Source organism: Equus asinus, chromosome 8 (genome assembly GCF_041296235.1).
Source record: "Equus asinus isolate D_3611 breed Donkey chromosome 8, EquAss-T2T_v2, whole genome shotgun sequence".
NCBI classification, from domain to species: domain Eukaryota; kingdom Metazoa; phylum Chordata; class Mammalia; order Perissodactyla; family Equidae; genus Equus; species Equus asinus.
Window position 1 is genome coordinate 84,942,029 of NC_091797.1, and position 12,928 is coordinate 84,954,956.

General features: G+C 50.9%; 1 protein-coding gene across 2 annotated transcripts in view; it reads right to left on the bottom strand.

Annotated features, from left to right (window-relative positions):
• Positions 1–12,928, bottom strand: part of GCN1 (GCN1 activator of EIF2AK4) — a 58,661-nt gene that overhangs the window by 21,831 nt on the left and 23,902 nt on the right. For both annotated transcript variants that reach the window (XR_011505376.1, XM_014862439.3), the window contains exons 22-37: positions 12,682–12,775; positions 11,350–11,463; positions 11,031–11,229; positions 9,974–10,129; positions 9,314–9,495; positions 7,479–7,559; positions 6,993–7,136; positions 5,932–6,059; positions 5,576–5,765; positions 5,296–5,366; positions 4,523–4,688; positions 3,980–4,174; positions 2,184–2,430; positions 1,601–1,722; positions 1,137–1,251; positions 188–367 (exon numbers count right to left, since the gene is read on the bottom strand). Coding sequence is in view for 1 of the 2 variants with exons in the window: in XM_014862439.3 (XP_014717925.1) it covers positions 188–367; positions 1,137–1,251; positions 1,601–1,722; positions 2,184–2,430; positions 3,980–4,174; positions 4,523–4,688; positions 5,296–5,366; positions 5,576–5,765; positions 5,932–6,059; positions 6,993–7,136; positions 7,479–7,559; positions 9,314–9,495; positions 9,974–10,129; positions 11,031–11,229; positions 11,350–11,463; positions 12,682–12,775 (2,384 nt within the window). In the remaining variant the exon portion in view is untranslated. The remainder of the gene's footprint in view (positions 1–187; positions 368–1,136; positions 1,252–1,600; positions 1,723–2,183; positions 2,431–3,979; positions 4,175–4,522; positions 4,689–5,295; positions 5,367–5,575; positions 5,766–5,931; positions 6,060–6,992; positions 7,137–7,478; positions 7,560–9,313; positions 9,496–9,973; positions 10,130–11,030; positions 11,230–11,349; positions 11,464–12,681; positions 12,776–12,928) is intronic.

The following is a 12,928-nucleotide window of genomic DNA, read 5'->3' on the forward strand; positions in this document are numbered from 1 at the left end:
AGAGTGCTTCCAAACTACTTTCCACTAATTATTCTAGGAAAAGAGCTTTCCAGAATTTAGAAGTTATTTCAATATGAAAATATCTGTCCTCAGAGGGCAAAGATTTTTGCTGAACGGGTGTGTGTTCCCAGCACCATCAGGGATGGGAGGAGGAGCAAGGGCCAGAGCCCTTCTGGGAGAGGCGTACCCAGGATCTCCGGGTTCCTGATGACGGAGCCGATCTGCCTGAGTGCCTGCTGTCCAGCCTTTTGCACTTTGACGTGGGAGTCAGTGAGCACCTCCGTAAGCTTGGGCACGATGTTGGGCAGGCAGGATGACAGCTGCTTGGGAGCACAGTACGCCATCGCCCCAAGCAACTCCACCGATCCTGCAGACGATAGACACACGCCCAGCATGGAATCACTGAGCACAGCCTGGCAAGTAGCCTGGGCTGCCTGCCCAGGCAAGGGACAACCAGCCTGCTCCTCTGCAGACTGTGCTCAAGCAGTCCCTGGGAAGAAGGCAAAGGGGCTGGCTCCAGCAGAGTGGGCAAAATGCTCCTGAGGCCTGCTGAGCCATGAGATCCTGGGTGAGGGGCAAGGCAACATGGGGGAGAGAGGCGAGACCAGGATGGGGAGACTTGGCTTAGTTCTGGCGGTGATCCAAGGCAAATTCACTAAATTTTTCGGACCTCAGTTTCCCCATCCACAAATGAAGAAACTGATTTAGATCAGTGATTTTTCGAACTGTAGAGCAAAGCCTGAAGGATTGAGGGGGAAGTCTAAGTGGGAGGGCCCCAGACCTTGACCCAAACCAGAAAAGCTCTGCTTGTTATCTATATTAGAATTCCAGATAAGAATATATTTTCTTAAAAAGGGGTTTAAAGGGGGAAAAAAGCCTTAAAGTCACAGAACTAGCCACAGACTAGCTTTAAAGCTCTGGGATTTCCTGACTTAGGGCTGTGGCTCCTGTCAGAGGCTTGTTCTTTGTGTGAAAGCACACAAACTACTGAAGGATTGAGCTGTCTAACGGCTCAGAGAGTCGTGGCCATATCCCTGGGCTGGGAAACATACAGACAGGACAAGGGCTGTGGCCACCTGGATAGGAAAGTTTTCAGAAAAGGAAGCTGTGAGAGACGTGGAAGGGAGCAACCTTACCAGCTTTGGTCCTCCAGGATTCCTCCTCCAGGGCAGCCAATAAGGAGGGAAGCACCAGCTTCACCCCATGAGCACTCAGGTTGCTCATCACAGCCTTGGCACAATCATCTGCAGCCTCAAGGGAAGAGAAAAGACATTCAGGGGCTTTCTTGCCCAAGCAAGGGTTAAGGCTTGATGCCAGATCAAGAGTTCCCCCAGTGACAAACACTTACTGGGGGTCCACTGTGTCAGACCCTGTGCCCGGGCCTGCAGATACAGCTGAGAAGAGAGATCGTTTCTTACCTCAGAGAGCTTCACTACTTCACTGGGAACCAGAGGAGTCTGTCCTAGTAACCACTGCCCAAGGTATGCGCAGAAGGGGTTCCAGCCACAGGGCCTTACACCATTTGAGACTCCCTGTCGAGTCTCACCCCAGGGGCCGCCCCCAGCTGCTGACGGTTCTCACATGCAGCCTCAGGACTTACCTCACGAACGTACTGGTTCCCATCCCCGAAGCAGAGCAGCAGATGGGGCAGCACGTGAACCACATATGGCTCAAAGAGCTTCCCCAGCATGGTGCAGAGCATCTCAAAGGCAAAGAGGGCTCCTAAGGGAGGAGAAGGAGGGAGAGCTGGGAACAGAAGGTCCTCTGGGGGCAGCCACAGGACAACCTCCCTGCTACCTCCTCACCCTCTGGAAACACTCAGGCAGCTATGGGACTAAAGTGGCTGCCCCATGAGGGAGCAGCAGCATCTGCCTCAGCTTGAGAAGCCCCAGAGCAGGGATGGAGCTGAGTAGAAAGGAGGAGAGAACAGGGGATCATCCATCACTTCTTGGCACTAACAGCTAAAAAGGCAAAATCTCTCAGCTAAGGGTATTGCTGACTTCGAAAGTCCAGGCAACATCAGCAAGGACTGGATGGAATGGCTCACACACAGGTGCCCCCTCTACAGCACACATACACAAACACCAGCCCTTCGGTGAGGAAGGAAAGAAAAGATTCCTTTCTCTGGCAGCTGTGGGGACCAATTTCACACACCGGGCAGCACCAAGCTCAGAGACACTTACCCTCTCGCCGGCGGAAGTTCTTCTTATCCTGGATGGCATCGGTCAGTGCTGCCATCATCTCCTGCTGCTTCAGTGAGAGAATGCCCAGGCCTTTCACCAGGCCTGCCAGCCCATATGCAGCCCCTTTACGCTCTGCATATTTGTCAGACTCCAGCAGCTGTTGCATCAGCCTCTGGATCATCCCTCCTGCATCTTCCTTGATGGCTGGCACAAGGGGCGGCAAGCAGCTGGCCACGGATTCCTGGACCTGTGGGAGGAACCCGTCTTGTCACTGTGGCACCTCAACCATAGCCGGTTCCTGGTGTTTGACACAGTCCTCCACAGTACCTCACCACTAGATGTCCCCAAACCTCACCACAGCCCCTGCCTATCAGACAACTATACAGGGCATTGGAGAGGCAAAAAGTGTCACACATTCATAAATGACACGAGCTCCATCAAACTGAATACTCCATCTGTTAATGACGAGAGCATCAGCCATTCTGGTGCTATTTCTGGTCTAAATGGGGAACCTAGGCCTGGGTGGGTGGGAGAAAAGTCCAGGAAGACTAAACCCCTTCACAGAGAAAGATCCAGAGGGAAGCAGGCTACTGTGTTTCCTTAAAAAAGGCCCAACTCTTTCAGTTTTCAAACTTGTCCAAGTCACAGGGAAATGCAGCTGGCCTTACAGGGCCAGGCCCAAATTGAGTGGCACCAAAAGACCCTGTCAATCTTGCCTCCAGCTACAGCTCATTAAGCCCAACTTGACAGTAGAAAAATATCATGCTGCCAGGGTCCCAGGCAGGACCCTTAGCAGGTTGGGTGTTCTGAGAACTTATTTCACCGTAATTTTGTGAACCTGCATGTGATGAGAACACTCTGGGTGGTCCAAACTGCAAGTCACAGATAATTCATTCAAAAAAGATTAAATTAAAAAACAAAATTCCGGGGCCGGCCCCGAGGCCGAGCGGTTAAGTTTGTGCGCTCCGCTTTGGCAGCCCAGGGTTTCTCCAGTTCGAATCCCGGGTGCAGACATGGCACCACTCCTCAGGCCACGCTAAGGCAGCATCCCACATGCCACAACTAGAAGGACCCGCAACTAAAAACACACAACTATGTACCAGGGACTTTGGGAGAAAAAGGAAAAAAGAAATCTTAAAAAACAAAATTCCTGAGGCCGGCCCAGTGGCGCAGCGGTTAAATGCACATGTTATACTTTGGCGGCCTGGGGTCCACTGGTTCGGATCCTGGGTGCAGATATGGCACCGCTCATCAAGCCATGCTATGGCAGGTGTCCCACATATAAAGTAGAGGAAGATGGGCACAGATGTTAGCTGAGGGCCAGTCTTCCTCAGCAAAAAGAGGAGGATTGGTAGATGTTAGCTCAGGGCTGATCATCCTCAAAAACAAAACAAAACAAAAATCAAAATCCCTGCACTGTGGCTTGGAGGCTGCATTAAAAGGCCCCTGAAACATATAACAAACACACAGAGAGGGTCAGAGAATGCTCAGTACAGAGAGAGCCTGGTTTTTTTTAATCTTTGTATCCTTAGTGCCAAATATATACTAAGTGCAAAAGAACGATGAATGATATTAGTAAATGAGTAGAAAAAATGAAAATATTCAGGAGGTTGTTTAGAACAAAGTAACAAGAAAATTCCCTCTCCAGGGGTATTCTTGACTATAAACCAGGCTGTCCCCTGAGAAAGGGGTCAACTCCTCACAGGTAACTGGGCCTTCTGGACCCTGACAGCTAACTCAGCCCCAGCATCCCACTGCCTATCTGCAGTCAGGGCCCCAGGACAGGTGACAGGTACCTGCTGGGAGGGGGTGGAGAGGGCAGCGATGAGCTTGGCAACAATGGGCTTCACTTTAGGGTCACTCTTGTCCAGGTGCTTAGCCAGAGAGCCCATCAGGACCACCACGCTCTGCCGCACGGCATCGTAGCTGGCGTCGTTGGGCGCGTTCTTTAAGAACTCCTCGAACACTGGCAGCAGCGAGTTGACGTTCTCCTGGAAAGCCAAGTGCACCCAGAGCCTCACATCAACCTCATAGGCTCCATCTGGCAATGACAGTCTCTGCCCCAAGGACCAAGCCCAAGTCTGGCTCTGGGACAGGCATCCTGGCAAGCCAGCCAACAATGCCAGCAGGTTTCCCAGTTTTCTGGCAGGACTGCAACAGACTTATAAGAATTTAACACCCTCTTGGGGTCTTTTTGGCTCAGAAGAACTACAAATGGAATTTTCACGGGGGCCAGTGCCCTGCCAGAATTTTTGGCCCTCCTTGCGTCACCACTGCTCAGCCTGCCTCTCGCTTGGCCCGGTCTTCTCCCCACCCATCAGCTGGCTGAAATCTTTTACCTTCCCATGGATGTTGAGCGTCGCGAGGGCTGCATCTAACATGCATTTCCGGACATCAGGGTTTCGGTCGTTGAGGGCATCAGGGACAAAAAACTGAAAGAGTGGCTTCACCTGAGAGCTATCCAAACACTGGGAAAGCTTGTTCAGGGCCAAAGCCAGGCCACACCTGGGAAGGAAGTGGGGGCATGTCAGCGGGGGAGGGCCACCTCTGCTGGTGGGGTCTCTCTTGGTGTGTCACAAGGAGAGGGAGCTGGCCAGCTGCAAACACCCCTTTGGAGGGTAGAGCACAGCATGAAGTCTGTAACAGCCCACTTGTCAAATAGAGACCTGCCATCTGCCTGGAGTTTACCTCCTACAGGGTGACCTTGGGCAGGAGACCACCTCTGCCTCCATTTCCCCATGTGTAAGTGCAATGTCTACCCCCCTACTGCCAGGGCGGGCTGCAGGAGGAGGAGAGGTAAAGGAACTAGACGTGAAGGCACAGGAAATGGATATATTCTACAATGAGAAAGTGCTGTTATTCTTTTCGGCTATAAAGCAGTAAGAAGATCCCCGGGGCCGCTGAGGAAACAGAGGCCTGGAGGCCCAAGCTCACACGGCTAGCACAGGAGGAACCAGCACTTGAACTCAGGTCTCTCTGACTCAGAGGGAGGTCTTGCCCTTTCCCTCTACTGGTCCATTATTCCATGCTGTCTCCTCAGAGCACCTAGGCCAGCCAACCTGCTACATCTCAGAAAGCTCTGAGTGGAACAAGATTATAACAGCTGTTATACCTGGCTTCCCACTGATCTGGAGGAGATTCTGAGATAACTCGTCCCAAAGCATCCAGCACTGGGGGCGGCCGCTGCAACAAGACAGGTTGATAAATGTACTACAGTGTTCTCTCCAGCCAAGCCGGGCAAGCCAGCAACCTGGGTGTGAGGCGGGAGATCAGTCACAGCCACCCTGAGCCAGTGACCTCCAAGACTCCTGTCTGGAACAGGCCGGAGGCTGAGTAGAGTCCAATCCACCCTTACACCACCCAGACCACATCAGAGTGCACAGGCTACTCACGTAGAGCTTCTCCTGGTAAATCTCCATGAGCCTGCCCATCACCTCTGCCGCCTGTCGCTGGTAACGTGCCACTGCTTGGGAGAGGGCTTCAGCCCCAGCCTGCCTCACAGCTGCCTCGTGATAGATCACATCGTCGATCAGCAAGGAGCAGAGGTCTGGCTGCAGATCTAGGCCCATCGTCAACCAGAGCCTGTAACAGACCAAAGGCAGGGGCTGGTCACACAGGGATCTCCAGCGCCCATGCCACCAAACCCAACCACCCAGCCCTTCTCTCACTGTAGGCTGAGCACATTGGGTCCAGTTATTTTATAAGGGGAAAAACAACAGAGCAGGAAAAACAACCTTTTGGCTCTTACCTCTCAGCCAGCTTCCGGATCTCCTCCTCTTTGTCGAACTTGACCACCCAGAGCCTCCGCAGAAGGTTCAGACCATTCTTCTCATCGGTGTCAGGTGCTGGCAATACCATGTGGAGTTCCATCAGCCCCTGACGGGGGTGGGATCGGACCGTGTGAGGCATGACCTTTCAGAAGAGTCCCTGACCTGCCTCCCTGCCTCCCTCCAGGGCTGCACTGTCCAAGATGTAGCCACCAGCCACACATGGGTCTTCAAAGTTAAATCAACTAAAATTAACTCTAAGTTCCTCAGTCACACTAGCCACATTTCAATTGCTCAATAGCCACATGCTGGCTTAGTGGCTACCGCATTGGACAACACAGATATAAAATATTTCCATCACTGCAGAAAATTCCATTGGTCAGAGCTGGTCTAGGGAACGCTATGAGTCAGCTCAACTCAGTAGCTGCTTAATCTCTTCAAATAGTTTTTCTTTTGTGAAATGATGGTGTGTGGTGGTAGAATATTTTTCAATGTAAAATTTAAAGATGCAACTCTAAGCAAGACAGATAAAACCCCAGAAGAAGGGCATTTCCTCTAAAAAAAATTTACCACATTGCCATCATTTTTCAGATTTTACCAAAGACCAGTGAAAGCTCTGTAACAGATCAACAGCAGGAGGCTGCAGAGTGGCATTCGGGAATCATCATCTCATACTCTAAGGGGATCCTTTAGTTTTTAGTCGAAAAGCACCAAGAAAAGGCAAGTACAAGCTAGTAGGTTAAAGAAATGAACTACTCCTATGAGTTATGTTTCTCTATAGAAGTATCAAGACCCACATTCCATTTTAGAAACTAGGTGACATCTTTAGAAGTGAAGAAAAAAATACGATACATCATGACAACTGCTTCATTTTCGGATTCCCAAAATGACCCTTTTTGCCTCCAGGACACACTAGTGCAGATGTAAGGCATCTCCCATCAGAATTGATGGGACATTTGAGAGAATGTCCCTCGTGCAGCTCAAACACTTGCACAAGTGACAAGGGACACTGCAGTGGCCCCAAGAGGGAGTGGGCACGTACCCGAAGCACAGTGTCCCGCACACTGGCACACGGGGACTGCAAGGCAGAGAGCAGCACGTCCACCTCCTCCTGCTCTGCGAAGGCACAGCCATCCTCGCCACTGCTGCTGGCACACAGGGTGGTCAGGGTGTCTGAAGCCAGAACCTAAGGAGAACATCGATCCACTGGGCGCAGTTCAGCAAATTATCTACTTGTATGGGGCCAGGTGATGTGCTGAACGGCCCAGAGAGGGATCTGAACTGAGAACATCCACCTCACAGCCCTATTAGGGCTGAGACCCCAGCTCCAGGCCAACGCCAGTGACAGTAACCAAACAAAGCCCCTCACTAGCCGAGAACAGTCAGGCTGGCTCTCAAAAGCAGCCCTTCTGCCCAGATCCAAAACTGGGGGCCAAGAGAGAGAACTAGGACTCAACCTCAAGTGCCAGGACCTGAAGTTGAGGTTATCAACTAAGTCACAGCAACAGCCAACTGAAAACCAGATTACCTGTAGGCGGGGAGAGCCTGTCCCAATCACCCAAGTCAGAAGGCGCAGCATGGCCACACGAGGCAGCAGCTCTGGGCCATTCTAGGAGAGAAGAGCAGATAGTCAGGGTGAGGCTCTGGGGAAGGTCTGTAACCAAGTTTGGTGGCACAGGAAGAAGCATCCTCTCACACACTGGGCAACAGTCAGGGTCATATGGACGAGTCCACTGTAGAAAGACCATCAGTTTTACAACTAAATCCACAGGAGCCAACCCCAGTCAACCATAATCCTCAGGGACTCAAAATAAATAAACCCTGAAACTCCCTTGAAATTCACAGAATAAGAAATACAGATGGCCCCTAAACACACAACGAGACACTTATTTAACCTTACAAGTAAGTAAACAAACACAAAATGAGATACCATCCTTTCACCCATCGTTGGCAAGATTTCTATTATCTGAGGTTGTGTTCAGTTTGGAGAAAAGGGAACTCTTAGTGAGGGTATAGCTCAGAACATGCCACATAACCTAGCAACTCCACACCCAAGAATCCGTCCTATGGAAATTCTCACATGGGTGCACAGGGGCCATATACATAAAAGGGGGCACACCATAGCACTGCTCCCAACAGAGAAAAATTAGAAACAACCTTAAAACATCCATCAACAGGTAAAGACTTAACTAAAAGATGCTGTAGCCATTGCAGAGAATCCCACAGCGCCTGTAAAATACTTCATCTATATGCAATGACATGGGAGGAGACCCAGAGTATATATCATATGAAAAAAGCAATACTTTTTATTTTTTTTAAAGACTGGCACCTGAGCTAACAACTGTTGCCAATCTTTTGTTTTTGCTTTTTCTCCCCAAATCCCCCCAGTACATAGTTGTATATTTTAGTTGTGGGTCCTTCTAGTTGTGGCATGTGGGATGCCGCCTCAACGTGGCCTGATGAGCAGTACCACGTCCGTGCCCAGGATCTGAACCGTCGAAACCCTGGGCCACCGAAGCGGAGCATCAAACTTAACCACTTGGCCACGGGGCCAGCCCCAATACTTTTTTTTTTTTTAACAATATTTTTACAATATTTTTGCTTTACTGTGTGTGAGGGTGTGAGTTTTACATGTGCTTGCTTAAAAAAAGGTTCACGTTGGGGCCAGCCCAGTGCCATAGTGCTTAAGTTTGCATGCTCCACTTTGGCAGGCCCAGGGTTCGCCAGTTCAGATCCTGGGTGCTCACCTATGAACCACTTGTCAAGCCATGCTGTGGCAGGCGTCCCACATAAAGAGTAGAGGAAGATGGGCAGGGATATTAGCTTAGGGACAATCTTCCTCAGCAAAAGGAGGAGGACTGGCGGCGGATGAGGAAGGTTAACCTTCCTCAAAAAAATAAGAGGGTCCACGAGGGTATACACCTAACTGCTAGCAACTGTCCCCTCTGGGGATTGGCATTTCTGTACTGTTGGAATTTTTAAAAATATGCATGCATTACTTTGGCAAATTTTTAAAACATAATCTATTAAAAAGAAAACGCCTCCATGAATAAGGTCCAATCTCATAATTGTAAGTCACAGGAAAAGGCAGCAGTACTATCTTCTGAGTTAGAAATAAAACAAACATAGTAAATTGATACAAAATCCTTCAATTTCTTCAGGTCATAAACTATCAGACACAAGAAACCCATTAAGCTTCTTTGAGGCCTTGACAGCTGCACTAAACAGAACATCTGGGTTCTCCTCACCAATGGCTGCTGCTGTAGGTGTAAACACACACTCCACTGCCCCACCAAGGTGCTGAAAGCCCCTGCCTCCCCAACTTCCCTCAAGCCAAGGGGAGAGCGGAGCTCCCCTGCCAACCTCATCCACACGCCCGGGCGGGTTGCTGGGTGAGGCCCTCAGCTGGGCATGGACAGTGAGGATCTGAAGAATCTGGGCCATGCGCTCCTCCTCCTCCTCACTGTGGCAGGGCATCTCGGTCAGCACCATCTTCAAAAACGGGAAGACTAAGGAGAAGGCTGGCGCAGACAGGGGCGCGGCATCTGTGAGAGCAAGAGGCAGACACAATCCTACAGGCAGGGCAGGGCACAGACGCTGCTGCCTCAGTCTCCATCCTCAGAGCGAGTGGGCAGGGGGAAAGGCTGGAAAACCTTTCTGACACCCAGAAGCACACAGTATGATGACAGGGACGACAGCTGGTAGCCCAGTTCTAAAGCCAGTCCTGCTCCTACCCCAAACACTGCCCAGTTCCAGAATGTGAGAGTTAAAATGGACAAATAGGTTCCACTGACAAGAAGTAAACCCTCAATGGAGGTCTCAGCAACTCACAGAATGCCAGGATTGAACTCAAAAATCCTTCATCTAGTCCAACCCCCACTTTTTGGATGAGCAAACCAAGGCCAGGGAGGGAAGGAAGCTGCCCAAGGCCACAGCCTCAAGAACTCTGGGGGACGCCACAGTTCATGGATTCCCCACCCCGACTCATATCACCTCTAGCCCTTTGTCTGCCCTGTCCCTTACCTGGCTCACCCTTGCCCCCCCTGCTGGTGATGGTGTGGCTGTGCAGCAGGGTCACTGCTCTCTTCACAGCCAGCGACAGCTCTTCCTGGCACCATGACTTATCCAGGGCACACTCTGGCTTCAGCAGGCGCAGAGTCACATGGCTCACCAAAGTGCCTGTGTCCAAGAGAAGGGACTCAGCAGAGAATGACCCATGCAAAGATGCAGAATCTGGCCTGGGTGCAAACCAGGGACACAGGGCAAAGATGCCACATCCCTCTGACTTAACAGTAATCAATTCTGCCGTGCCAAAATATCCTCACCCTAACTTCTCATTTCATCTCTGTGACAGTGCTGAAGGGTAGGCAGGCAGGGAGCTGTCCCGACATTAAGAAACTAAAAGTATGCTGAGAAGAGGCAAGAGCCACCCAAGGATTATTCAGCCAGAAGTAAAGCTCTACCTGTATGGCATTCCTACCTTCCACGCAACAGCCCAGCCAGCCAGGTAACACTTCTGGCAGCTTCTATATGTACTGACTGACTTTTCCCCTCAGAACAGTTCCCAGATTCCACCCTCACCCATGGCAACATATCCTTTAGGCGAGGAAGTCTGCTCAAGGTCATTAAACAACCCACAAAGTGAGGACACCATAATTCCCAGTCACTCTACCTGGTCTTTGTTTCTCCAAAGCCAAAAGAAAGCTAAAGGTCACAGAGACCTCTAATCACCGACAAGTGGGTGCTCTGGGCTGCGCTGACTGGCCACGTGGCATCAAACCTTCCCCAGCACCACTGAATTTCTGACTCCCTAGTTTTAAAACTCCTACAGAAAGATCACACTGACTAGTACCTAAACCTTGGTCCTCAGAGTGAAAGCACAGCAGACAAAACGGGAGAGAGGTGGCATTACGTCATTCCTAAGGACATGCAGCTTGAGGTTCCCAAAGCTGCTTCCAGATGGAAACAAAAGTCAGTAGCCTAGATCACTGTGTACCTCCCCACAAGCACTCAGGGGCATCCGCTGCCCGCCTCTCAACCTGCCCCAGGCAACACCCACAGCCAGCAAACAAGGACTAACCCAAAGCCTTGAGCCGAGGGGGCATGACACAGCCAGCCAAGGACAGGAAAGGGTTCTTGATCCTAGGAGCAGCCAGCGGAGATTTCAGCAAGGGCAGGAAAGAATCAACCAAGACAGGGATGTACTGGGTCAGGCCAGATGGGTTCTTGGCCAGGATGGTGTCCAGCAGTCCTAGCGCCGCCTCCAGCTCACTATCCAGCTGCAAGTAGAGTTGTCCCAGGGGGCAGGTCAGCAGGGCCCTGCTCCAGGACAGCAAAGAGTGGGGCTGGGCTGCCCAGCACTCTCACGGCACAGGTGTGTGGTGGCAGCAGCCGCTTACCTCCTGCAGCCGCCTGCGGATCTGTGCCTCCTTGTCCAGCTGAGCCTGCAGCATCTCCTTCTGCTTGCTGGTCAGCTGCACCTCCTCTTTTATGCCCTTCTTCTTCTTTATCTCCTGATGGGAACGAGCAAAGCAATTTCATCTCCAGGGAACAGACCTCCCTCCCTACTACAGAGGAGGGCAAGGTCAGTTCCACAAGCACCATGCTAGCTCTAAGTCTGTGACCTGGGCCACCAAACCTGCCATGTGGCCTCCTCCATCTCCCACAAAGTCTGCAGCCACCTGCTTTCTACAGAACGGAGAGAGTAGTGGAGAAGGGATTTCTTACTGGACTCTCTACTGACAAACACAAGGGAGCCCTTTGATACGTTAGAAAAATGAAAAGTCCCCCAATGTGCTGAAAAGGGTATTTTGGTACACACATAGCTTCAGAATCAAAACTTCAGCCTCCCCTCCTGGCCAGGACCTCCCTACAGAAGCTCTCCCCAGTCTAAGCTGAAGTCTGGAAAAGGTCGAGAAAGCACTCATTCATTCAGCGAGTATTTACTGAGCACCTACATTGTGCCAGGCACTGTTCTAGATGCTGGGGAGACCATGGGGAACAAGACCAAGTCTCAGCCCTCACAGAGCTCACAATCTAGTGGGCAAAGATAACAATGAGCAAGTAAATAAATACACAAACAAGATGACTTCAGATCACGACAAATGTTATAAAAGGATTTAGGAGGATGCATAGTAACCAGGAAGAAGGATGGAGTTTACTTTAGATGGGGTGGGCAGGGTGGTCACCTCTCTAAGAAGGGAACACGTAGACATGTGAAAGATAAGGGATGGGAAAGAAAGAAGAACCCAGTCTGATAAAGACCGAGGAAAGAACAAAGTCTGAGACAGGAAAGAACCCTGTGTGTTCTGCTTCTATCGGAACCAGTTCTGTTAGAAGCTGAATACAGCAATCAAACCGCACTTCCTCAGAGGCTACATTGTGCCACACCCTGTGCCTGCTGTCAGGAGGAAAGACAGGTCCCAGCCTTCCAGGAGCTGAGAGGACAGGCATGGAATCAAGCAACACCACTTAGTGGAGGAACATATGAACTGCTGCCGGCACCCAACAAAGAGAGAAATTTGTTTTCCTTGAGTTAGGGGTGGAGAAAGCTACTGAGAAAGGGTAACTAAAGAGTGTGAAGGACCTGGGAGGGTGCGGGAGACCAAAGGAGTGTGCCATGGGTCTCAGGATGACCCAAGGGAACAGTATATAGTGCACTAGGAAAAGTCACCAGCCTGAGGCCACAAAACTCAGCAGCCACTCCATGTGCGATGGTTCCGCATACTCACCTCCTTCAGCTCCAGCTCGATGATCTGCTCCTTGAAGGAATAAGCTTTGTTCTCCCGCTTCATGTTGGCCTTTTTTATGCTGTCTTGCTGGGCACTGAAACACCAGAGTAGGTGATCAGCCAGCTTCAAAATAGCCAGCAGGCCCTTCAGCCTCCCACTAGCCATGAAATCCCAGCTAGCTTTTAGGTAGTATGCACCAGAAAAGTGCTGGACACTCAACATGCTCTTGTATCCCGGGACTAAGCAT